Here is a 25,259-nt window from a genome sequence, read left to right on the forward strand (position 1 = left end):
CATCAGCAAACTTGCTGAGGACGCACTCTGTCCCCTCATCCAGGTCATTAATGAATAAGAATTGCTAAATTTCAAATAGAAAATCACCGCTAACATTTTTGTTTAGCTTGAAATGTACTTAGTTCTATCCCTTTCTGGAAGCCAAAATGATTACTCATTCATCTCTGATCTGTGTTGAAAACTGTAATACGAGAGTTTTGGCAGCACTACTTTTGTTTACATTAAATATAGCTTACTGTGTGAATTAGACTTGATCCCATTCACACTGAAATTCAAAGGCAAAAAGCCCTTTGGTTTGAAGAAGGAAGGCTCACATCCTTCAGTTTTGACTTGACTGGTTAATGATAAAATAATATTGCTTAATAGCAGTAAAACTAGCAGCCAATTCAGCAGAACCAAATAAAGTAACAGCCCCCAGGTCCCCCTGCATTTTAATTAAGAAACATCATTTTAAAGTTTTTAAAGTGTTTCACTTCTTGCAGATATAAGCCATGCCTACAGCCAAACATTCTGGCACTCGTTGGTAAATGAGATRTGCCCAGGTAGAGCTCCTCAAAGCATTACTATAAAGTCAGGGAGACTCATGTTCCAGAGTGAGATGTTACTAAGCACCCTTCTTTGTAAAATCAGGTTGATGAGTTTGGGCTTTTTTTCGTTTATTGCATAATTTTGATCTGATGATATAAACCCTTACTGACAGAACTTGCCTGCTGACAATAACCACACCAGGACTGTCATACGAGACAAGAACTTTAAAATATATACGTCTAAATACATGCATTTACAATTAATATCTTAAATTAAAATAATGTAAAAGTAACTATATCTGTTGTTTAAAAGGTGGTCATGCGGGGTGTGTGTTTTTTTTTTTTTTTTTTTTGTTTGTTTGTTTGTTTTTTTTTTAATAGCGGCCTCCAAAATACTAAAATATTGACTCATTCCAGACAAGGTCAGATCTAAAACTCCATCTCACATAGCTAATAAAAGAACAGGTAGTGAGATTTCAAACAGAGTATTTTTCCACTGGAAGATGGGGTTTGACTTCAACCAAAACTGCCAGGGTAAGAAGGTTTCAGTAAAGTTTTTCACCAGCAGAATATGAACCAAACATTTTATTTCATAATGGACACATGTTAGCCCAATATTTGTCTACACTGCCGGGAAAATTCATCACGGCATTATGTCTACCAGGCCCTCCTCCAAAGCCAAAGTATTTTTCCTACGATGCACCACAATGCTTCAGTCACAAGAAAGGACCGAGGCACTTACCTGCCCAGTGAATGCTTATGGTTTCATGCAATACAAACACCCACAAAATAAATATATTTGAAAGACAGTCGCACTCAATATGGCATTTTCCACAAATCTAACCATTGCTCAACACAGATGCCCAAGGTGCTACACAACCCCTTCCCTCTGCTGAGGRGATCACAGACTCCAGCCTACTCAGCTGCTCCTACCCGCTGAGCTGCCCACGTGAGCGTAAGCTAATCCAATTCCATTGAAAGTAAACCATGTTAGCAAAGATCTCCCACTTCAACTGTTCAAACAAATCCAATGCATTCTGACTTACCACAGTCTGTTGGCTGTGTCAGACATCCATTTGTAGCACTAGGCAGACATCTCTGTAACAGGGGCACAATCTAACACCAGCTGAAGGGGAGGTATTTTTTGTTTGCTTGATAAAGTCAATATTGAAATGAACAAGTCCCCCATATCATATTAGTTAAACTGGAGCAGCAACCAGGTATCCCAGTCATGGTTCAGGCCTCCAAGATATTCAGTATATCCAATTACAGAAAATTTGAGAGATTTTAACAGAAAGTTTATCAGCTCCTGGACCTAGGTATGTTACTAAAAACTCAGATTCATCTGTGCTATAAAACTAGCTTGGGTCTGGGAGGAATAAAATACTATGCATCTCACCTGTGCTATTATTAAGGAGGAGTTTATTAACGAATGGAAGTGGCTTGGATGCTTCTGAAGCCAGCTCAGACTCCCCTCCGAGGCCTGGGCCTCCCAGACAAACCCCAGGAAAGGCAGGGATCTCTCTCTTCCGTGTCTGAGAATACAGTATCCTCCCAATACCATCCCTAAGCTTCCAAAATACTTGCGATGAGGAAAAGAATTGCAGAATTCAGAACTGCAATACAAAAAATAACCCTTTGATGGAAGTATGATCAAAGATGAGTCAGGTCAACTACCAGAACATGGAAAATAAACAAGCTGGACTTTGAAGGTTTGCCTTGCCACTCTGGTCCCAGCACAAAGTTCAGCTTCCTCACACATGAAAGTTCACACTTTCTTATACTCTTACTGTTCATATTTATGCACTGCATAGTTGCCTGGAGGTTTTTATTCACTTGGCTATTGCCTGGTTGTCACTCCCTACAATAAAAGGGAAAGTCTCTTGAGAACACTGTGAAGAAAGGCTGCACTGACAGCACACTTTGAAGAGACTACCAAAGCCCGAAATAAACTGCTGACATTTGCTCAAGAAAAAGAATTGAAAGATTTGGAGATGTCACATTTTGGCACAGAACCAGCATAATATGATAATCAAGTGCAGACAATGGGAAGCAAACAAAATGAGAGTGTCACCTCCGCTCTGCCCGTTCTGTGCTAGTGGACAACACACCAAAGGGGAGAGCCCCTATACTCCATAAATTGCAATTGTTTTAGGCTTTTACGTAAGTTGTACAAACTCAGGGACATTATGCTTTTTCCCTTACTCACAGGCTCAGTAAAATCCTGGCCTCTACTGAGTTATTGCAACAGAAAAACAAACAAAAAAAAAGGGTGGTCTGTGGCTCCAGTGTATAGATTTAGGACTTGGAAAGGACTGCAGTATTTTCCCTCCTCACTGCAGCAGAAGAGCCTCAGCATCGTTCTGGGAAGGAGAGCTGCCAGCCCTGTAACACTTGTGAACAAAGCAGTTACATTAAGAACAGTCCATCCAGGCAGCTGGACTCGGTAACCAAGATACACACACATTTTGCTCAATTCACACTTGCTGGTTTTGCCAATTTTTTGTCGCAAATGCAAAGCAGCAGTAACATCTGACCATCCTGTCCTGCTGAACCAAGTGAATTCATCTGTTGACTTCTTCCAAATTGCAACAGGTAAAAATAACAGTAGAATCTTCAGCTTCAGGGGATGATTATCTCTAAGACCAACTGATGTCATTTACAAGAGTGTTTACAGTGGAAAGGAGGAATTTCTCATCACTATATACCTGTGGGTGACACTTTAACACATGCCTTCTGTATTTCTTTGTTTCATGTTGTCAATAAAAGATTAAATCTTAGTCTAAAAATATGACAATCAGCCAGAACAAAAATATTACATGTTCTTACTGAAGCTACAATATGCCTAACACTAAAAGTAAGGCGGCAAGAGGATGTTAATGTTCAATACTATAAGCTATTTCTACACTTATATTGACTTCCTTTTGATCACGTTTATTTTTAGTACAATTAAAGTTCCTCATGATCTGATAGAAAAGTCTTATCTACATTTTTTTTCCTGCAATACCTCAGAAAGAATCAAAATTTTCCATTCTTCATTTTCAGATTTACAAGTACAATCACTAGTTCTTCATGTAATAAAATATGAATCAATCAATATAGCAAAATATTGCTCACCAAAATGCTTGTTTGTATACTCAACTGGCCCCTTCTTTTCTGGCATTATTCCAGTTAGGTCAATGGAGCTCTGTCAGGAGGGGAATTCAGCCTTTTGTTTCTAGACATAATATTGTCACACAAATACCAAGAGTAGATAAAGTGGGTTAATTACTAAACTTATACTAGAGACATCCACATTTTAAATCTACAGCAGTGAACATTAGATTCCATTACGTAACTACTTTTTAGATTAAAAAAAAAACAAAAACCACCACACTCCTGGTCAGGAAACCTAATTCTAGGTCCATTCCTTAAGGAATCACATTGCCACAGATTAACTGAGCAATGGCAAAAAAAAAAAAAAAAAAATCCCTATCTGTTCAGTTTTATTAGTGCAGCAAGTCCTAAGATTATCAAAACTTTTTAGCCTCTTCAGCTGGTATGGACTAGAATAGGTTCAGTTAAACCCACATGGCAATTTACACCACCAGCACATCCAATATTCTAAAAATTCAGTTACAAAGCAATTGTCAGTAAYGTTTCAAGTAACGAATCTAACATATGTTTTAATAGCTTAAATGCATAACTGCTGAGAAGTCAAAAACATTGTTGGTATTAATGTACCATTATTGTAAGCCTAGTTCTGTTTTTCTATACAATGTTTACTCTCCAAACTATTACAAGGAGAAAAGGTATACAGCTCCCCTGTCAAAACCAAATAGCATAAATAGGTTTCAAAAATATTTCACTTCTTGACAGGTGACAACTGGTGACAAACCACCTTGGCAGCAAACATTCAAATAATTTTGTCCTACTGCAGAATACACTGTACAAACAAATTATTACTCAAAAATACCTGTTATTTTACACATGCATTTAAGCAGACAAAATTTACCAAATTAAGCACTAATATAAAACCTAAATAACTTAGTCTGGAAAGCCAAGGATTTCTGTTTCAATCTTATGGATAAGGCTATTATGCTTCCAAATTCTTCAAGTCACTTACTTGAGAAACAAATGCCTCAAAAATAACAAGCAGAGTAGAGTGCCACTAGAAGTAAAAAGAGGACAAATATTTCCCTCCAACTCATTTACAAACATTAATATTTATGTTTCCCTACCTTCATAAGCCAGACTTGAAACACCTAAGACTGGGTGCAGTCAAACTGGCATATTCACAGCTCTATCACTCTGGCAGACTTCTAGGTTCATTAGGAGCAGAAAGTACATATCAGATGTCTTGATAATTTATCATCTTCATAATCTAGACAGAGATAAAAGATAGCTTTTTTGCATATTACATATGGGTAGGCATCAGTACAATTGTGTCTGTTCGCAAATCTGTACTGGCTGCCTGATTCTTCTCACTGTGATTCAGCTTCCTCTTCTGTAAAAAACAGGTTATGATTTGACCTCACTAGCATAAAAAATTAGAATAAATTTTGAAAATGACAATGATTAAAGCCATGCGGATGCACAGGATACAGCACAGCGTAATTTCATTAACGGTAAACTGTGCTGATACACTAAGCCAAAACCGTTCTCTGCTTTGAGGTAATTTTCAGAAACAGAAAACACAGTATATCTCACCTGTCTGAACTTCAGTAAAATACCTGGTTTGGTATTACATGAGAAGTTATTAAGTTGGATAAAATGTGGTATAGTAGAGGAAGTGTAAAACAAACAAGGAGCTAGTGAAAAGAAAAACCGTAACAAGTGTTTCTTTTCTTTTTTTTAAAAAAAGGAAACATTACCAAAATAAGTTCCTCTACGACTGAAAGTGGAACATATCTCACTTCATGACTTTTGCACTTGGAGATGTTCAAGTACATGCATACCAACTTAAAATTAAGAAATTACAAAGGAAGAGGACAGACACCATATAGAAATAAACTGCCTTAAGGACAGGACCAATAGAAACAAAGTGAAAGTCAACAGGACAAAATGGCAAGGCCATTCATTTATAGACCAAAACCACACATTTCTGTTACAGCTGAAACATCATAAAGCAGAAACAAATTGGGATACAAAGGAAAATAGCTGCATTAATTAAACTCAGCACAATTAGCTTGTCACTAAACACCCTGAGTTAGCGGTTTACAGACCAGGCCAATGCAGCCTCAGTGGGGCGGCAGCTCACCACCYGTTTGGCTTTCTCCTGGGTATCAAGCACAGAGCACTGTTAAACCATTCTGATACCCCAGTCACAGAGATTAACCATGCTGACGGGAAGGCAGTATGTCCTCGAGTTTTCCAGTCAACCTGAAATCTCTTTTACACTACACTAAATGTTAAAGAAATGAGCGTATGTAGTCTTAAAACCCAAAGTTACACAAAGATGACTAGTAGGGTTAGAGACAAAAGGAAACTACAGTATAGTTCACTCAAGTCCCATGCAAAAAGAGATGGAGAGAAATTGGAAGCGAGTCCTGCAGAAGGCCCCAAGGGCAATGCGAGGGCTGCAGCGCATAACAGACATGGAGAGGCTAAAGAAACTGGTTAGTCTACATCACAGGAGAAAAAGCTGAGGGAGGAAGGTGCTGCAGTCAGAAAGACAGAGTCAGACCCTTGCCAAAGATGCACAATGAAAAGAGAAGAGGCAACGATCACAAGATGCAGAAAAGAAAGCGTCTTGTGTCCCACTGAAGAGCGGTTTGTGCAGGAGCAGGCTGCCCAGAGGTTATGGGGCCTCCATCTTTGGAGATACTCAAGGCTTAACTGGGCAAGGTCCCCAGCAAGCTGCTCTACCTAGGAAGGTGGCTGGACCAGATGACCTCAAGAGGTCCCTTCCAATCTGAATTATCCTATGATATAACTTAATAGTTATATATTATACAACATATAGAAGATGACAATGCTGAATCATATTACTTGTATTTGGCTGAAAAGAGACACGGTCACTAATTTATTAAAATAGTAGCTTTGGATAAAGATGCTCCTACCCTTGACTTTGAAGAACACTCTGACAGTGAACTGGGAATAATGAATTGTAAGCAAACTCTTCCTCATGCAGAAAATACTATGGAAATGTATAGAGCTGATATCACTGCTATCAGTATCACTGCTGCTAACTCTCAGTTTGGGCTACCAGGGGCCCAAAGAACACTGGAAAGTGGTCTGCAAAATTGCCAACTTCTAATAAAGCCTGTAATAGAGACTGAGTGAGTAGTCAGCAGGCATTATCAGTATTTTTTTTTAATAAAAAAGCTCACAAACAGTACACTTCCTATTCTAAGGCAATAAAATACTGTTTATCTAAATGCTAATTATTTAGTTTTGAAAACATAATTTGAAGGTATAAATACATAACCAAAAATATTTATTTTTGAGAACGTATGATTAATTCACAGTGCTCATACTCATAAAGACCACCCTAAAAATCATTCATATATTTATAGATAAAAGGAAAGCAGAATTTCACAAAATTCATTCCAAACTCTTACACTAACAAAACCTAACTACAGTGAACTATTCTGATATTAACCAGGAAGTTCCATTTGACTTTAAAAGGAAACATGCGGAAAGATAGGTTATATATATAAAAGTCAATCATAACATTAATCTCTGTTTACCTTTAGCACAATTTCCAGAAATGTTACCTCAGAGGASTTTCTGAAGAGAAAAAGTCAGAAAGGTCTGGGCCAGCAATACTTGTCACAAGGTCCCTTAAATAATTATTAACAAAAGTCTTTAGTTCAAGCAGCCTATTTTCAATACATTACCGTGCTGCTAACAGGGCCATTTTGAAACAATAATACAAGCACCACAGTGACCCACAACAAAGCCATTTTAAGCAAAATATGATCTGATAGCTTGGCATTAATTATAATACAGATCACTCACTTTGCAATTCCTACATTTATTTCTGTATTTCATGCTTTTATTCTACCAACTTAGCTACAGATACTAATATGAACTGTTACTATTTAAAAGAGAAAACTGTTTGGAGAGATTAAATAGGGCTAGCTATAACCACCTCTGCTGTAACATAATAATGCTTTGATTTTTCACCAGGAAAGGCAATGTAACAGTGAATTTGCTTATGCTTTATAGCTCGTTTGTGGGAAGAAAACCAGTCCCAACAGAAACTGCAAATCAATCTTTCACTCTTCAGCAATTATCGTTCATGAACTGGCAAAAACAAACCAAGAGCCATACCACTAAACACGGCAGCTATGTCAGAACTTAGCACTGATCTGTAGCTGCTAAAGGCATAATATCTGTCATCYGTGTTACACAGCCAAATTCACTGTTTTGTGACCACGGATTTTGAGAAACATCTCACAAGTGACATCTGCTAACAAATAGACAGTTTTCTTGCTATAGTTTCACAACTCAAATATTTCACTGACAAATCTGCTAATATAGTCTCCTCCCCCTTCCCCACTTTTAAAGCTAAGGTTTTTCTTCACTCCCCATTTCYATATGGAAAACAAGAGACAGTGTCTGAAAAAGAACAAAGTGGCATACCAAATTCCAAGCATCTTCCCCTYGAAGTATTTGTTCTTTCCAATTTTTCTTTTCCTAAGGAAAAAAACTGGAGCTACCTGCCTGCAAAACTCAGGCAGACAACACTGGATCTTCACGCTTTAAATGTCATCTCCAAACCAAATTGTATCAGTAATTTAATTTTAAAAAAAAATTTCAAGCCTGAATTTGTCAAAAGTAGGTTGTTCCAAAGGCAAGACAAATTTCTTACTTGGTGCAAGCACGTTCTAGGCATGCAAACAATGCGCTATGTAGTGCCACAACTGCGCAAGTTTAACATTCAAAAAGAAAGTTCTGTGAAGCCAGTGTTCCCCTCAAACCTTTACATTCATATGCCTTTTAGGGAAGGTTTCCAATACTTTGTCATTTAATACTTTATACAAAAAGAAAAAAAAAGAAAAAAGAAAAAAAAGAAAAAAAGGAAACACTTCTCCCAAGCTTATATTCTTTCACAATCCCAAATACCAAGCTGATCTCCAAGGGTGAAGTGCTACAGCTTTCAAAACCTCTGCTAGCAAAGGCTCTGCTACCTAAATGACATCTTTGGTTACACCTGCATGCTGGCTTTAATACACATAATCAATTAGCATGCAAGACATTTATGTTAATAATGCACAAGAAAAGATATTTATCTCACTGCTCCTTCATTCTCTTATCTTTGTAAAGTTGTTAGGTAGAAAATAAATTAACTCAATTTCAGTCCAAATCTGTGATAGTGCAGCCCCAGGCACTGTTTTGGAAAGGAATATTGGGATAATTGGAACCCCACACATACATGCCAGCAAATCTTGATTTAAAACTGTTGCATTAGGCTTAGGTCCAATTCCTCCATAAAACATGAGAATTGAATCAGGTATCAATCTACTAATTATTCTGTGGATGAGAAGGTTGTCTGTTAGACGAAATCACACCATTTTTCATGGACAGGATCCACAAAAAGAATACATTTTAAACAGGTAACTTAGTTTCAGATGTCTCAAATGACCAATTTTAAGAATACAAAAAACTGGCATTAAAAGGGATGATGAACATTGTTGGCTCCTCCACCTGTATGATAACACACAACTATTTAGATGCTCATTGTCTAGTTCAGACCTCATGAACTCCTCAAAACCTTGCCCACAAGGTCAGGACAGACTCATCTCAGTGGCGTCTCATGACAYGAGCCCTCCACGTGCTCCAGGTCCTATGACAGTGGCAGGATCACACAGCTACCCTGCAGCTGAGGAGCATGTAGCAATCCTGTTGCCTGCTTCAAGAGCCTGTGGGCAGGTACCAACCAGTCTGCCAGCACCGCTGGCATGGGAAGTCATGGAGATGCTAACATGTGCATTGCCAGCATCCCAGCAGAAGAATTTGTTACAAGTGGGAAAAGAGTAATTCTCATGATTAGCATGTAAAATTTGACAAGTTTGACTTAAGCCAATGCTTGCATCATCCATCCAGAAGGATGGAAAAACAAATTCTAGACTTTTTTTTTTCCTTTAAAAGACAGCGAGTCAGGCACCAAGATCGAATTAACACATATTTCAATTAGAAACTTTCAACTTCTTTGATGAAAAGATAAACGTTATTCAGTTCAGCCTGACCTGAAATTTGCTGGCCTGTAATCAATACAATGATGCTTTTACAGAAGCAAAATCTTTATCCCGTATGGATGACAGTTTCAGCCCAAAGGTGTTTCATTTTGTTCAGATTAAAAGAAATGGGGATTAACCATGTATCTTTATACTCCTTGTATTTTAAGATTAAAGCCACAATACCAATACCCATCCTGCTCTAGGAGCTCATTTGAAAATACAACCTCTAGTCTGAAACACGATGCATACAAAATTATTTAAAGATACAAAAAGAAAACATACTGCTCTGAGGAGTACGAACACCAGAGTTACTGTCTGTATCACAAACCTCATGGAAGGACTTAGAGATGTCTTCATGTATGCTACTCTATCCACACAGAAACAAAACAACTAATCTTTTCACTATCAATTCTTGATAACACTTCAGCAGAACAGATTCTAACGCAGGCACTTCTCTTGTACCCTCTTTACAAATTCCATCATAGCAGGAAGACATTTCAACAGTGGATCACAGTGAGCACAAATCTGAACGGGCCACTTGTGCGGTCCCACGACAACTATCACACTAAGTAACTGGGAAAACACATGTTTCTATGGTAGGAACTAATGAAGCACATAGGGAAGATCCTCCTTAGAGCCTACCATGATATATCTGTACCTGTTAATATAAATAGGATGAGTAACGGTATATGGAAGAACTAAGCCTACGAGGGGCATGAAACCGTAGAGAAGAAAGTAAGCAGACAACAAGCATGTTCCTCTTCACAGAGTAGGTGTATACATAGTTCAAGATGCTGGTAAATAACCATGAGTGCATCTCACAACGTACTGAATACATTAATTCACCACTGTAGGGTCTTCAGTGCTTTAACACTTTTTCACTGGTCACATTCCAAAATAAACTATTCATTATCATCATGAACTTCTCATTCTGTTCCAAAATCCACCGACTAAAGTTCTCAGTAAGAAACTATTATAAAGATCTCTTAAAAACAACATATGTTAGTATTTTTTATTTTTTTCATTAGTGAAAGAATAGTATTATAATCTGCCAATACTCAAAAATACAAGTATTTTACAGCAAGTCTGTAATGCTATACAAAAACCTTGGCAATTAAAATAAAAAAGGTGTCAAAAACCTATTCCTTCAGCAGCTGCAATAAGACGATTCATATTTGAAAATTCATTAAAGCAACAAAGTAAAATGAAGGATGATTGAAGCATGAGAATAAATAGCTCTGTAATTAGCTAGTTCATTTTTAAATATTTTTGAACTACACACAGTRAAAGAATAAAAAAAAAAAATCCTGCAGCTCAAACAGCTAGGATGGGGGAAGAGTATTCCACCACAACTACTGCCAAACACTTCTGTGACCAAATTTTTAAATTTATCCAATATTGGAGACTATCTATATTATACTGGCTATTTATGAAAATGAGTGGTATTATCATAACACTTTAAAATAACGTATCTTATATAATATGTTTTAGTTCAAGGTAACAAGACTGCAAACATTTTTTTGACAAAAATCTTTATTGTGTAAATAGATAACAGAAGGTGCCTTTGGAAGTCTGGTGATATAACTAGATAATGATGTGTTCTGGAGGAGATGGAGGAAAGGCTTTGTTTAGAGGTTTCATTGAGTTTCAGCTTTAATAGCAGAAATTTCTTATGTACCATTTCCTTCCTCAATATAATTAACCACGGTCGGGGTGGGGGAGGAATACAAAAACCAGCAATTTCCTTCGTACAAGTTAAATGGTCATTTTGACAGGGATCTGTTTTTTCCCCCCCACATGGGCTCAAGATTGGGAGCCTCTTAACCACAACACTGGACTGGACAGCTCTAGCAGACATAATAAATTAGTCTGCCATAGTCAATATCAAAAAGTAACACTATAAAAATGATTAAATGCAATAAAAATGGGATAAATATAATTGTTAGCAGAGAACTATCTTCTCATGAGACAGTTTATCTTTCTCCATGACCTGTAGGGAAATATAAAATCATCCTAGTAAAATTTGCAGACATGACAAAAATTARTAAAGTGGTAAATAACGAAGCAAGCCAGTTATTTGCAAAATGACCTGAGACACTTGGTAAGACAGGCTCTTTTGAAAGCATACATTGTAATACCTGCAAAACGCAAGGTCACCTACAAGACAAAAGCATATCCTAGCCTATGAAGTAGGGTTTCACGTCCTGAAGAGCTGCAGCTCTGAATGAGGCTTCGGCATCACCGTGAATAAGCAACTGAATCCAAGTCACAGCGATGCAGCTGTTACAGGGTGGGAAGATAAAACAAATACATGAACATGAAAGTATCCGAGTGGGAGGGCTGCAATATTTTCATATTCCTGGAGAAATGTATCTACTTGTTGCACCCATACTTCCAAAAAATGGTTCACTATATGGTTAAGAAGATAGTATAACTCCGGAAATCTTACCATTCAGGAAGAGACTTGAAATATTCAGTCTATCATAAAGTGAACAAACAGGTGACTTGGGGGAGTGTCTCCAAGGATCAAGACAAGGAAGGTATTTGACAGATGGTTTCTTAACGATGAAAGACAGAATAAGGTGAAATAGGTGAGAGATATTAGAAAAATTCAATGAAGCACGTGGAACAATGTAACAAGTGATATGATGGATTTTTCACAGGAAACCTCTAATTGACACCACTGTCTTTCTAAAAATAGAGCAGAAGTCACCAGAGGGGTGCTACAGCATATGTTTCGATTACTACAATCTAATGAAGAGACATTTGAGTTACCACTGCTAACATGCCRGCATTCGAAAATAAAGTTTCCTTTGTGTTTATTGATCTTAGTTTCAGGAAAGGAGCTTTGGCTGTACACAAATACACTATAAGCACATATATTCCCCAATCTGGATACTTCATTCTTTTATACTTCACTTACTCATCTTTCCAATTTCCTCACAAAATTACCAGGTACATTCATCCTCCTAAACAGATCACAGTATCATTAACAATAAATCTCATGACTTCTTGCTCTGCTAATGGGTATCAACTACACTGAGCTGCAAAACATTCTTCAGTTTGAGGGCAATTCTCAGAGTACGTTTCTAATCAGTGGATATCATGCTCTATGAATACCAAGATGGATGACTTTTACCATGCAAAATGTATTATTGCCTTTCACTTCTTTCTTACCATGTCCCTTGCACATAAGATCCTACTCCTTTACTGTCACCCACATGCCTGTGCTCCCTTCCCATCAAATTTTCTCCATGCCCTTACTGCAACCTCCACCCACTACACCCTCCTCAGTCCTCCACTCCTGCCCTCTGCCATACTCCAGCCTATGCTTGCTTCTGCTCTGCTAAGCTCAGTTTCTAAATGTTTATGTGAAGCCTTATTTGCACATTGCAAGTGAATATATGGGGAGCAAATGAGTTTGTGTGGGTGCTGGTACTCAAAAGTGAGAGAAGATGGAGGGAAGGGGAGCAATAATGGATACACTCAATGTTTTCTGACAAACAGGTTATTTGCCAAAGCAGAACTCAATGCTTAAGACCCATTTCACCCTCATGACCATGGTCATCCTGTATCACTGCTTACTCCTAATGACCCCTTCCTGAGGGATCAGAAGGGCTCATTGCCATTTATACTCTCCATAATTCTCCTGTGCAATAACACCAAGGATCCAGAAAGACATTACCATGAAAGTGAAAGAACAATTTATATAGCATTAGGGGACTTAAGAGATGTAGTCTTGACACTAAGGACTTTTGTGAAGGAGATCATTCCTTTTCCTGCCTTGAAGGGGTGAAAGGGCACTACTTACTGGCTGGGAAAAATCCTGTTTCCTCCGCACTAAAGCGCTGGCTTATATGGCTGTCTCATAATGCTTAGATTTTCTCACTGCTTTAGGCAGCAGTAAATCCTAGAGAAGCTTCTGGGAGTCTGTTCCTGACAAATATTAACCTAACTCTTACATGAAATAAATACTTCCCACACTGTTGTTTATGTCATGCCTACATTACTTAATTTCATCCAAAGAATATGGTTGATTACTCAGTAAATAGGCTAGGTCACTCCATTCCCTCCCCCCCAATCACACACACACACACACACTCTTGGCTAACAGACATTGTTCTGTATTTCCTACAAACTTCACTCCTTCACTGGTCCTTAGCATCAATTCACAAAAAATCCATTTTGTTTATATCAAAAAAGTAATGCTACGTTCAAATGCTGATGGAGAAAAGATCTACCGTGCTTTCAAATGAGCAGGAAAATATGAAAGAGCTAGAAAAATGATGTTTTAAATCCATTACAAATGCTATGTTAGTAGACATCCTGAAGCTCTGGGTTTCATCGTACAAAAAATAAAATAATCGAAGGAACATGACGGCAGCTCAAGAAAACACTAATTTCATTTCAGGTATAAAAGAATATTCTAATGCGTTTTGTCTGAAAAGAAGATGAATGACAATTTTAAAGCACTTAGCTTTCTCAAGGTTCTTTTAACAGACAGGCTGCTCTGTCAGATCAGGTTCTGTGTCTTTATGGGAACTACATAAGCTAGCAAGAGTGAGCTTAGAGATGGGTAGATTTATATAATGATTGCTCCAAAGTTGAAGCTGCATTGAAATTAGCACTTAAAGCAGGAGTAAAATCCTTTTCCTAAACAGGAGAGTGATGATTTTTTTCCCCTTCAATTTGACACAATCTGCTAGGAAACGAAAAAAAAAATCTTCTTGTGGGTTCTGCTTTTTTAGGGAGGAAAAAAAAATACCAACTTTTTCAGATGCAATAGACAAAAGCAATCACTCAGCAGATCTCTTCAGACTTTACCCTCTCTATCTGGTTTATCCCTCTCACATTTATCTACCTACATAATACCAGACCCCACAAACTCCATTTTCACAGTTATCTTCATAAACCAGACAAAGTACTCTGAGCTTTTAAAGTGTCACACTTTGAGTTACAAGTCTAAGACATGCATGTAACTTAGCTTGCCATGAGTGATTTGATCTACACCAAAAATAGACTGTGGATGCTAAAAAATGGCCCTTCAGTTTCTTCCCCTCACAAAGACAGAAAAGTCCAGGATTAAGCAGTTAGAGATACAAGGGGGAAGAGTACTATGAGAAGTGGAGGGGGGGAGAAAAAAAAAGGGGGGGCCTTTTATAGGTGACTGAAAGCTCCATGAGTCAAGGGAAAGATGCAGGAGACAGCATCTGGAAAAAAGGAAGAGTTAGCAGGAGCACAAGAGCAGAGAGGAAAGGTGACCAGAGACAGACGGGATCCTGGGCCAGGGGAGCCCAGCACTTTTGGGCTGAAACTGTCGCCAGAACAGATCTCCCCCAAATAGCTCTCTCAAATCCAGGCTGTTAAATCTTGGGCATCAGCTCCAGTAGGGAGCAGAGTATCCCCTGCTGAAACATAAACAAAAAAGACTTATCTTTTTAAAAGAAGTGAACAATCAAGAGTCAAATGGATTTTGTTTTAAAAATAATGGAAACCAATTGTACAAATTCTAACTGGACTTACTTAAGAAGAGCTGACTTTGTTGCCATCAGCTCTAATCTCTTTCCAAACAATTCTGACACTGCTACACAACAAATTCTCCCTCCTGGGCCCTGCAAATATAGGCATGGATACACAAACCATGCACACACACTTGGTAGGTCTATCACACCTCAGTGCGGAAGCCCTAGCAACAGCAGTAGCGCAAGCAGGATTAGCTGTTTTCAACCAACCATGGTATAATGACAACTCTTCCTTATGAAAAAGGAAAACTTAAAGTTTGGTAATAGAGAATGCTGCATTCAAAAAGATCAAACTGAAGACTTCTTCTGTTGAATCATTGTGGCTGAACAGATGAGAAAATGACATTACAAAATTTGTCTCTTCTCTTGTTCAAAAACCAGATGGCACAAACCAAAAGATCTCAAGCTGTACTTAAAGCAGCCTTGCATTAACTCTCTTGATAAACACCATAATACACAGCAGCTGAGGTCTACTTTCAATACAGTTGAGCAACAAAAAGATTTCAACCCTGCAGACTATTTTCTTKAAGTAAGCCTTTCATGTTCCTGCTTCAGCCCCAAAGAAACACAGGAAAGAACTGGAAGGATAAGGAGCTACAAGCATGAGGAAGAGAGGCACAGACGGACACATTAAAAGACAGCAGAAGAAAAGAGCAGAAAGCAAAAGAGAGACAGCACGGCTCCTCCTTTCTGCTCATTGCAAACAGCACACTGTKTGTTTGTGTGTGAACGAACCAGCACTTCCTTTGGCCCTACCTTGGCCTAACAGCACCGGTTACAGGGGGCAGCACGAATATCTAGTCCGGGGAGCAGCACATAAGCTTTGCATGTAAATTAGGTTCTGTCTTCCTATTCCAGCACTGTATTTTCACACTCTTGAAGTGCTGATCCTGTAGAACCATAATCTGATCATATGGCAACACAGTGAGCAAGATCGCAAAGAGAATATGCAAGGAACAAAGTTGACAAAAAGAGAAAACCCACATACTTACAAAATCATAGAATTGGTAAGGTTGGAAGGGACCTCTGGAGATCATCTAGTCCAACCTCCCTGCTCATCAGCAGGGTCATCTAGAGCATGTGAGACAGGGTTGCATCCAGGCAGGCCTTGAAGATCTCCAGAGAAGGAGATTCCACAACCTCTCTGGGCAACCTGTGCCAGGGCTCCGTCACTCTCACAGGGAAGAAATTCCCCCTCACGGTCAGGCAGAACTGCCTGTGCTTCAGTTTCTGCCCATTGCTTCTTGTCCTGTCACACGGGATAATTGAAAGGAGTTTGTCCCTGTCCCCTTGACACCCTCCCTTCAGGTACTTGTACACACTGATAAGATCCCCCCTCAGTCTGCTCTTCCCCAGGCTGAAGAGGCCCAGCTCTCGCAGCCGTTCCTCACAGGGCAGSTGCTCCAGCCCTCTGATCATCTTTGTAGCCCTACGCTGGACTCTCTCCAGTAGCTCCATGTCTCGCTTGGACTGGGGAGCCCACAACTGCACATAGTACTCGAGATGAGGCCTCCTCAGGGCTGAGGARAGGGGCAGGATCACCTCTCTCCACCTGCTGGCAACACTCTTCCTAATGCACCCCAGGATGCCACTGGCCTTCCTGGCCACAAGGGCACAGTGCTGGATCATAGTCAAGTTGTCATCCACCAGCAAAATCTAATTAAAACAGAATAAAACAAGGATCAGAAAGTATATATATATATATATATATATATGTATGTATATATATATTATATACAAAAAAAGGAGTGCAAACAAGGACTAAGCATCAAAGTGTACTGCACAAGAGCAAAAATAGAAGAGCCTGTCAGGCATCAACTCACTGTGCAATTTATTATCTGTAACTTCTGCAGCGATGTTTTTAAGAGAGCAGCTTCTCCCCCCTCCGTAGGTACAGTATGTAAGTCTATTTACACAACACTCCTAATCAGGCAAAGTATAAGGCACACAACCTGGATTGGCTTTATATCTCCATCATACTAATCCAAGACCAAGCAGGCAAAAATCCCCCAGCTTGTCCAGTTCCTGCCCTCCCCACTCTTTGCAGCTACTACACAGGAGGAAGGATGAACTGGTTTAGTATTTCACAGGCAGCATTCAGGACAGTGCAATTTTTAAGAACTGATCTAGAAACAAAGAGGTTTTTTGGCAGTTCTTCTTTTCCCTAGGAGGGGATGAAGGAAAAATTTTAATTGCCTTGCCAGAAAGTCACTAACATGTTGGTAACAGCAAGCACAACCTACAAAATCCTTTGAAACAGACCCAGATGTGCTGTTGAGATTTGTTGCTTATTCACCTTTAAAACTGACCGAGACCATGGTCATCAGAAGCATACCTAACTTTATCAAGCCATGACCAGGCACCCTGCCGTCATGTCAGGACAGATTACTTCCATAAAGATGCCCTACAAAACCTCTCAAGAACCAGGAACTGTAACACTGCTACTTTCTTCACAACTCTCTAGCTTACATACAGTCCAGAAAATAGTCAGAAATCCACTTCATACTAACCTAATCTTCAAGAATATTCAGACCACAGTCAAAAACTTCCCAGTGTGGCCCATTTCTACTCACAAGACAGCTGCATATAAATAAGTGAAGCCCAAAGCCCACATCTGGTCTACTGAAGCAATCTGCTGTTACCATCATTCATGAAACTATGAAGAAATRGATGCTGCCTGCAAGCAGGTTTCAGACTCCCTGCTGTTGTGAAGGTTCTGTCACTGGGCCAAGCAATTTTATCTCCGCTGACTTGATTTCCCTGATACCTTATTTTCCATGTCACGGGCAGCAGTACAGGAAAATGCACCGAGCTGAACACTGCACTGCTGGAACCATCTGTAATATCCGGTGTGAAAAAGGAGAGGAGACATTTTATAAACAATCAGTACCTGAAATAGAAAGGAAAGGGTCCAAAGAGAAAACACTGGAGAAGTAGATTAAAAAAAAAAACTCCTGGATAAAGTATACAGAAGATGCATTCTGGGCCATTTATAAACTTTGTAGCTAACAAGCTTAATGCACAGTGAATGGAAAGCTACAAAGCTATGTAAAATATCATTTGAAAACTACACTTAAAACCCTGACTTCATGTTTTCTGATACCAGAAAATGTGAACCAATTCACTGTTTTTAGGATTTAATGGCTAAAAAAATGTGACTTCATGCAGTCACCTAACATTGTACTAAATCTTGGTTTTTCATTTAAATCATGTTTTCACCTGCTAAATTAGTTTACTGACCAAACATGATTAGTACACAAAGTAATCTTTATGGTACGCATATGTGTACAACTGCATTTAAAACCGAAAGATCTCAGTGAATATTAATGTTTTGAAACTTCCTCCTCCTATTCTAGTTCTGATAGGACATTTCCATAACTGGAACTGAGCTTCTGAGCTTTCTTTTGAGAAAACCCCCATACATTTTTCGAGGCCCCTCTTGAGGTTATCACCACTCTTCCTCAACAAAGGAACCAGCAACAGACTGGCCCTCAGCCTTCTGAAATCAGTGCAAAGGTTTCCATTGCCCCCAAAAATTTGTGGATCTGACTGAGGTCACTGAACATACAAAGAAATTTTTCTTTTTTTCTTTACTAGAGATTCAATCAAAACCTTTTCCAAACTTTTCAGCATGTCACGTTCCAGTCTCCTGGAAAAGAGTTCTGACCTTTCAATTATGGTGTCTGTCGGGGTGTGCGTATGCATATATGTTACTTGGAAGTAATCTTACTAACTACTGCTAGATTTTTAGTCTACTAACTCCTCAGAACATAAAGTGAAAAATAATGATCTAACATAACTGAACTGATGACATTAAGCCTAAGCTTAATTATAAACTGCTAACATATAATAATATCTCCACAGTAAATTGCAAGACACACAATTTTTCAGTTGCCCACCAAGCAAGCTACTGAACTTGTCAGATCAAAGGAAACAACATTAAAGAAACAGGGGCACACAATTCTACAATTTTTGCATGAYTGTAAATGTTTCAGTCTGTTTTGTATGAAAGCATACTCCTTTTAAAAATTGARAAAATATATAACTTTAGACTTTATTCCCCAAATACAGCAATCATACAACTTCAATATAATGTCACTTCAAAGAATTACTTCAYTTTACCAAAAAACACATCAGCATAATTTCTCCAGTTTGACATTATACTATTAATCTATAGCAAATTTGCTGTTGAAAAGTAAAGTTTCAGAGAGAGAATGCGGAATATTTTTGTGAACAAGCCAACACTACAGTGCAAAATAGGATACAGTGAAAACTCATGCAATGGGTTTGCTTGATGACTATTCTCAGCTAATTCTGACTATTCCTCTTCTCAAGATTATACATTTTTTCCCCCGCATTTTCCATGCAATACAGGGAAAAGCTGTGAAAGATATAATTACAGTATGTTATTTCTATTTAAACTAACTACAAAACTCTGCAGTTAATTTGCACAGAATACATCTAGACACTCAAAAMCAGAAACTTCATTCTCACAATCAATATTTAAGCAAAGTTTCAGTTACATGGTTTAAACTACAACAGTTCTTAAAATTGGCAGGAAGATACAGGTCACTCACTACAATCTTACATCAGCTCAGGTTCTGTAAACTAGACAGATTATGAACCTTTTCTACACTCACTAATTAATCTGCTGAAAATAAAACTTTTCTTGCTGATCACAGGATTCTGCACCACAAAGTTTGATAAATAGAAAAAGGTTAAGATGAAAAAAAAAAAAAAGATGTTTTCTTCCATTTCCACTTTACGGCAAAATGAAATTACACAATTATACGACAAATCTTCTAGARTAATGAGTTTATTAAGAAGGCTGTAAAAAAGATCCTCTATGGTATTAAAAAATACTTTTCTTAGAACTGGCACAATGCATTAGAGCACCTCTTTATTTTTGTAAGCTCTTATAGTATCATCTGGACTCCTAATACATTACAAGCATAGTTGCATTAACTGTACCATCAACAAAAATACAAGTCAACACAGGGCTTAGATATAAATCATAAGATTTAATAAACACAAAGCTGGACAGTAACACTAGAAACAATATTGGTGATATAGCATATTATCAGTGGAGCTACCCTTTTTTTTTTTTTTTTTTAAGGAAGAATAGCTCTGGAAAGCACAAATCAGGCAAGAAACCAACTCCTACACCTCAGTGCAAACATTTGCACTAATGACTCCCAAAACACAGCCATTTACAAGGAGGTAGAGAAGGAAGAGTGGACTTAACAGCATTTATTAAGGTTTTCTGATCCAAACAAAGGAGTGAAAAAAAAATAGTTAACAGATAGGTTGCAGTCTGACCTGAAAAAAATTATAATGTAAGATTACATTCTGTAATTACGCATTAAATTTACTATTAATATTTGCTCAGTTAAGTGAAAAACAGCATAAAAAAATTCTTTCCAGCAAAATGAACAATAAAGCCATCCTGTGTAAATTAACCATGGCAAGACAACTTATCTTTGGAATACAGCTATTACTGCTTATCTCCAAGTAACATTTTGCAAACATTTCACATACAATATATTTGGAGCTTTGGCTCACAAATTAAAACCATGTTTAAGAAAGTGTTTTATGTAAACTAGGTCCTTGATAAAACACACAAGACTTCAGTGTGGAGGTCACAGTGCCTGCCTTTAAAATTAGATGGCTTCAGATTGCAGCGTTCAAACCTTTCATCATGGAGATATGTGAGAGTATCTGAAGGATTCGGGAGCAGAAGTTCTATACTYTTCTGCTTCCCAAGCAGCTTAAAGTGGAAACTCTCAGCAAGCTCCCAGGTGGGAATCCCTGCTTTGGGTGACCCCGGCGGGCCGCTCTCCGGGAGAGCCAGCTCCTGCACGCTGCTGCCTGCAGAGCCGCTGTGGGGTGGGGAGAGGAAGCGGCAGGGATGAGCCCTGTTCCCTATAGCCAGGTGGCACACAGCTCCTTGGGAATCACAGCCAGCTAGAGTAAATTAAAGCAGTCCTCAGGCTACCCTAGACAAAGCTGAGCCAACTCAGGAGAGGAGAAATGCAGCACTATAATTAGGATAGAGTTCAAGGAACACCTTCTCTCAATCAAATACCTTTTCCTCTTATTTCAGTCCAGCATTAATAGTTTTACAAAGATCTTTGTACTGTACCTATTCTCCTTCCCCTCTCTGCAGCCACGGATTTAAATATTAGCAAGTCTAGGCAGGAAGAAGCATGAATGGAAGGGCACATTACCTCTACCCTGTCATTTCATTCTTTCATTGCCTAAAAGATGGGGCCAGATCAGAAGAAATCAATTGGAATTGCAGTGCTGAAAATGAACRTGCTCTTCCTCCTCCCCAGGGGACTCAGCGGGCAGAGAACACAAGACACACTACCCCTAAATTCAAGCATCTCAGCAAGGCAAGAGCCAAACCTGAAGCAAACACGAAGTGCTATTCTGAAGTTCTACAGACCTAAAACAACTCCAGTAACACCTGAGCCCAGCCTGGAAACAAACCAAAGAATATATTGGTTCAACACCTTTTTTTCCTCCTTTTGCATTTTTGCTTCCAGGGTAGCAGCAGCCAAAACAAGTGGTTAATACCACTTTACAGATTCAGTCTAATGTTCTGCTCTCAGAAGAACAAGATGACTAGAGACATACTAGAGAACTTCTCAAATGTGAAAGAAGAAAACTGCCTATTACGCACAGTCAAGTCCTTCAAAGCTTCAGCCCAAACAGCAAGTAGCTTTGTCTGTGGAAGAGATGAGTTCACTCTAGAGAAGTTCAGCTTTTCGAACACAGAAGGCTCTTCTAGAGATAGCACATCTTTCTAAAATCATGAGTTTCATCATTTTAGGGGAAAGAAGGAGAAATCATATGAATAAGAAGTAGGAAAGGACACTGGATGCAACAGTGTTTCAGAGATGTCAAAGAASAGATGCACAAAACAAAGCCAACAAGCTTAAAAATTAAGTCTACAGAGACGAACAGATCTGTCTGGCTGCAGGCATTTTATTTTTTTTTTTTTTAAGGGTAGAGGGGCCAGGAAATTGGCAAAGCTAATGGGGAGGTTTGTTCACATATTTTTTGCTTTGCTTCTGTTTTGTGGAGGGTTTTTTAGTCAGTCCCCACTCTTTGAGGTAAAATAAAACACCAGATTTTTGCCTGAGCACATTTCCAGTCTTGAAGATCCTCTCAGAACTTCCAACAAAGAACTGTATGAGAACTTATATCTGGTAGAATGACTTATATCTGGTAAGATCAATTTTGACCAAAATATAAAATAGTCCTTTCTCACTGCTCAAATCACTAGTCCCTTCTATTCTCCTACCATCATCCTCATTTACAGGGAAGAGCCACACAGATGACTTCCAAAATACTGTTGTTCACTGTGTTAGGGATTGTAACAAACACATCAGATAATCCTTAAACTCCCCAAACTTACAGTCAAAATAATGAAACAAAACACAATACACCGGAAATGATTTCCCCCCATCTGCAGTGCAGGGATTTGAAGTATAGACTCCCCCAAGGGCACCCAGGAAGACTGGCAGAAGTAGAAACTGCACACCTCTCCTTTACATATCATCTCAAGACTTTGGTCAGCAGACCAAACTTACCAGTTTTCAGCCTCTCCATCATGATCTTTTGAAGACTTTTTCATATCACATCTGGATTTCTGCTGGATCCCAGCATGGCTCAATTTAAAGCTGCTCTGGAACACACAATGTTCTGTCAAGCAAATAGCTCCAGGAGCAGCCAGGATGAAGCACAGAGATAATGATACACATTTGAAAAGTCTGTTGCCGTTTGGAACAGCGGAGGGAGAAGCCATCAAAGCTTTTGCCGAGTCAAAAGGTCAGAGCCTGCCTGCATGGGGACTCTCAAAAGAGCACAGCAGAACAGTAACCCTTAGAGGAACAACCTTAGTTGATTTGCTGCACACAGTCGAAAAAAAAAAATCTATGCACAACCTTTTACCTGTGGTCAAAATCACTGCTCAAAGTTTTTGCTTTTGTATCATTGATAGYGACGGGTAGATGCTGTCCTTGCTGCAAGGCCTCTGCCTCTGGCCCACGCTCTCACTTAGCTGACTAGGCAAAAACAGACTGATCAAAGAAGGGAGGGGGACACTGAGCAGATTGTTTAGATGAACTTAGGCCTTTTGTTTCATGATCAGGGAAGGGGAAAAAAAGAGAAAGAGCAGCACTAGTCAAGTGAGACAAAGGGGATTTTCAAAGTAGGGTTTTTAAATGAGAGCACACAGCAGAAACAAAGGGAAAGTTTCACAGGGTTACGCAAAAAGCATTGGGCAGAAAAAAAAACAGCTAAGGTTAAAGCAAACCAGTCTTGATACTTTGTCTAGGTATGTGAATCTCAGCGAGTGGCTGAAGGCATCTGAATATAGCCCAATGCCCCATACAGGCATACGCTTCGTCACTGTAGGTGCCAGACAACTGTCTTGGGTACCTGTCCCTTCCCAAAATCAAAGATGTCTGCCATTTCCTAGTACAGTTTTTTAACATCCTATAAAGTAGCATGCTATAAAACATTAAGGATCAAATATACACTGGGCACAGACCCACTGAAGTTAGGAAAAATTAAAGTAGCTTAAAAGAAAACAAAACTGATCCTCGTTAGGTAATGGAGAAAGCTTCCTAACACAGACGAGGAACGAAGCACTGTAACCAACATCATTATAAATTGACTATGTGACTACATGACCTAGTTCTACCCCTGGTGTTCTACACAGGGGACTCTAGCTGCTGACAAATGATGGCTTTAGCTTCAAGGGGAGGAGGGAGGGGAAGCCTGCAAAATCACAAAGCTTTCTTTAATTCTGAACTTCCTCATAGAAATATGCAGGCTTACTGGTTTTAGGAGTCAGCAGGGTTCATGTTTTTGAGTTTCTCTGCAACTATGACAACAGAAAGTACACATTATTTTCAAAGAGAGCAAGAAAGAAAATCCAAGATTTTGCATTGAAGAAAACACCAACATGAATTTTATGATTAGGATTGCTGTCTGAAACACTGTGGATTTCAAGCCTTCCTCAAGACTCAAAGACCCTAAAAAGATAGTTGTGTAAAGTGAAGTACAGCTACTGCAACCTGTGCAGGCTCTTAGCCAACAGCAAATGAAAGGTAATGCAACTAACTTAATCCTCTCACTGCAGTCTAAACAAAACTGAATTACCAAATATTTGATACTCATGCACACAGATAGCTACTGCTACTAACATATGTTACATTATTAACTTACAACATCTTGACCATGTGCCCAAACCTTTAGGTAGAAACTTGTAAGAATCAGTAGAGCCCACATGGGTTGCACGCAAGTAAACAACCGATATGTTCCAGTCTCACTAAGGAACTTAATTTTAGGCAGGGTATACACCTACCCGAATCACCTGGCCTAGGACTCTGAACTCTATACCGCTACATTAATGACCGCGATAGTCAAACCTTCCTTTTGAAAAGCAATTCTAGCATGTTCAGCACCATAATTCTTCACATAGGCTAAGGGCAAATGTTTCTTTATGCCAGCAGCAGCTATTCCTTAAAACTGTTAAATCCACATTTAATTACCTAGGATTTTTTTTTTTTTAATACAGCCTCAACAGCATAAAATCCTCTAACTTTTGTTTCTACCACTGAATAAGAAAATACCAACTCAATTACTAAGATGCTGCTTTGCACTTTTAGCTCATGGGTCTAACTCTCATACACCAGGCATCATAGAGGCAACTTGATGTAAATGATACTGGTGGACTGATACTTTCCAAATGGTAGTTCAGGCCTTGAGACAGATTTTCAACAATATGCAAATGCCTAAGGATGCGGATGGGTGCCAAGCAGAAGCTCTAGAAATAAATGCTTTGGAAATACTCTTACACATCCAAATAATTTTGAAAATATATATCATGTCTATATCTTTCATGTACAGCTCTGAGCCTACTTAATGTGACACAATTTAATCCTTTTTGACATCAAAAGGCAGGATCCTCCTCATCAAGATCAGATTCTTCCAATCTCTTCTTTTTCACATGCATGATTTGTTGTTTT

General features: G+C 38.8%; 1 protein-coding gene across 5 annotated transcripts in view; it reads right to left on the minus strand.

Annotated features, from left to right (window-relative positions):
- EPB41L4A (erythrocyte membrane protein band 4.1 like 4A) overlaps positions 1–25,259 on the minus strand; it is a 139,703-nt gene that overhangs the window by 100,282 nt on the left and 14,162 nt on the right. Inside the window, exon 1 of one of the 5 annotated variants that reach the window (XM_085305355.1) lies at positions 4,748–4,833. The exons of the other annotated variants lie outside the window; for them this stretch is intronic. Within the exon in view, the coding sequence (XP_085161481.1) occupies positions 4,748–4,753 (6 nt within the window). The 5' untranslated portion in view covers positions 4,754–4,833. Of the gene's footprint in view, positions 1–4,747; positions 4,834–25,259 lie in introns of those variants that run through there. 5 annotated transcript variants of the gene reach the window in all.

The sequence above is a fragment of the Rhea americana genome, unplaced genomic scaffold, assembly GCF_003343005.1.
Source record: "Rhea americana isolate MKP2758 unplaced genomic scaffold, rheAme1 scaffold_22, whole genome shotgun sequence".
Classification (NCBI taxonomy): domain Eukaryota; kingdom Metazoa; phylum Chordata; class Aves; order Rheiformes; family Rheidae; genus Rhea; species Rhea americana.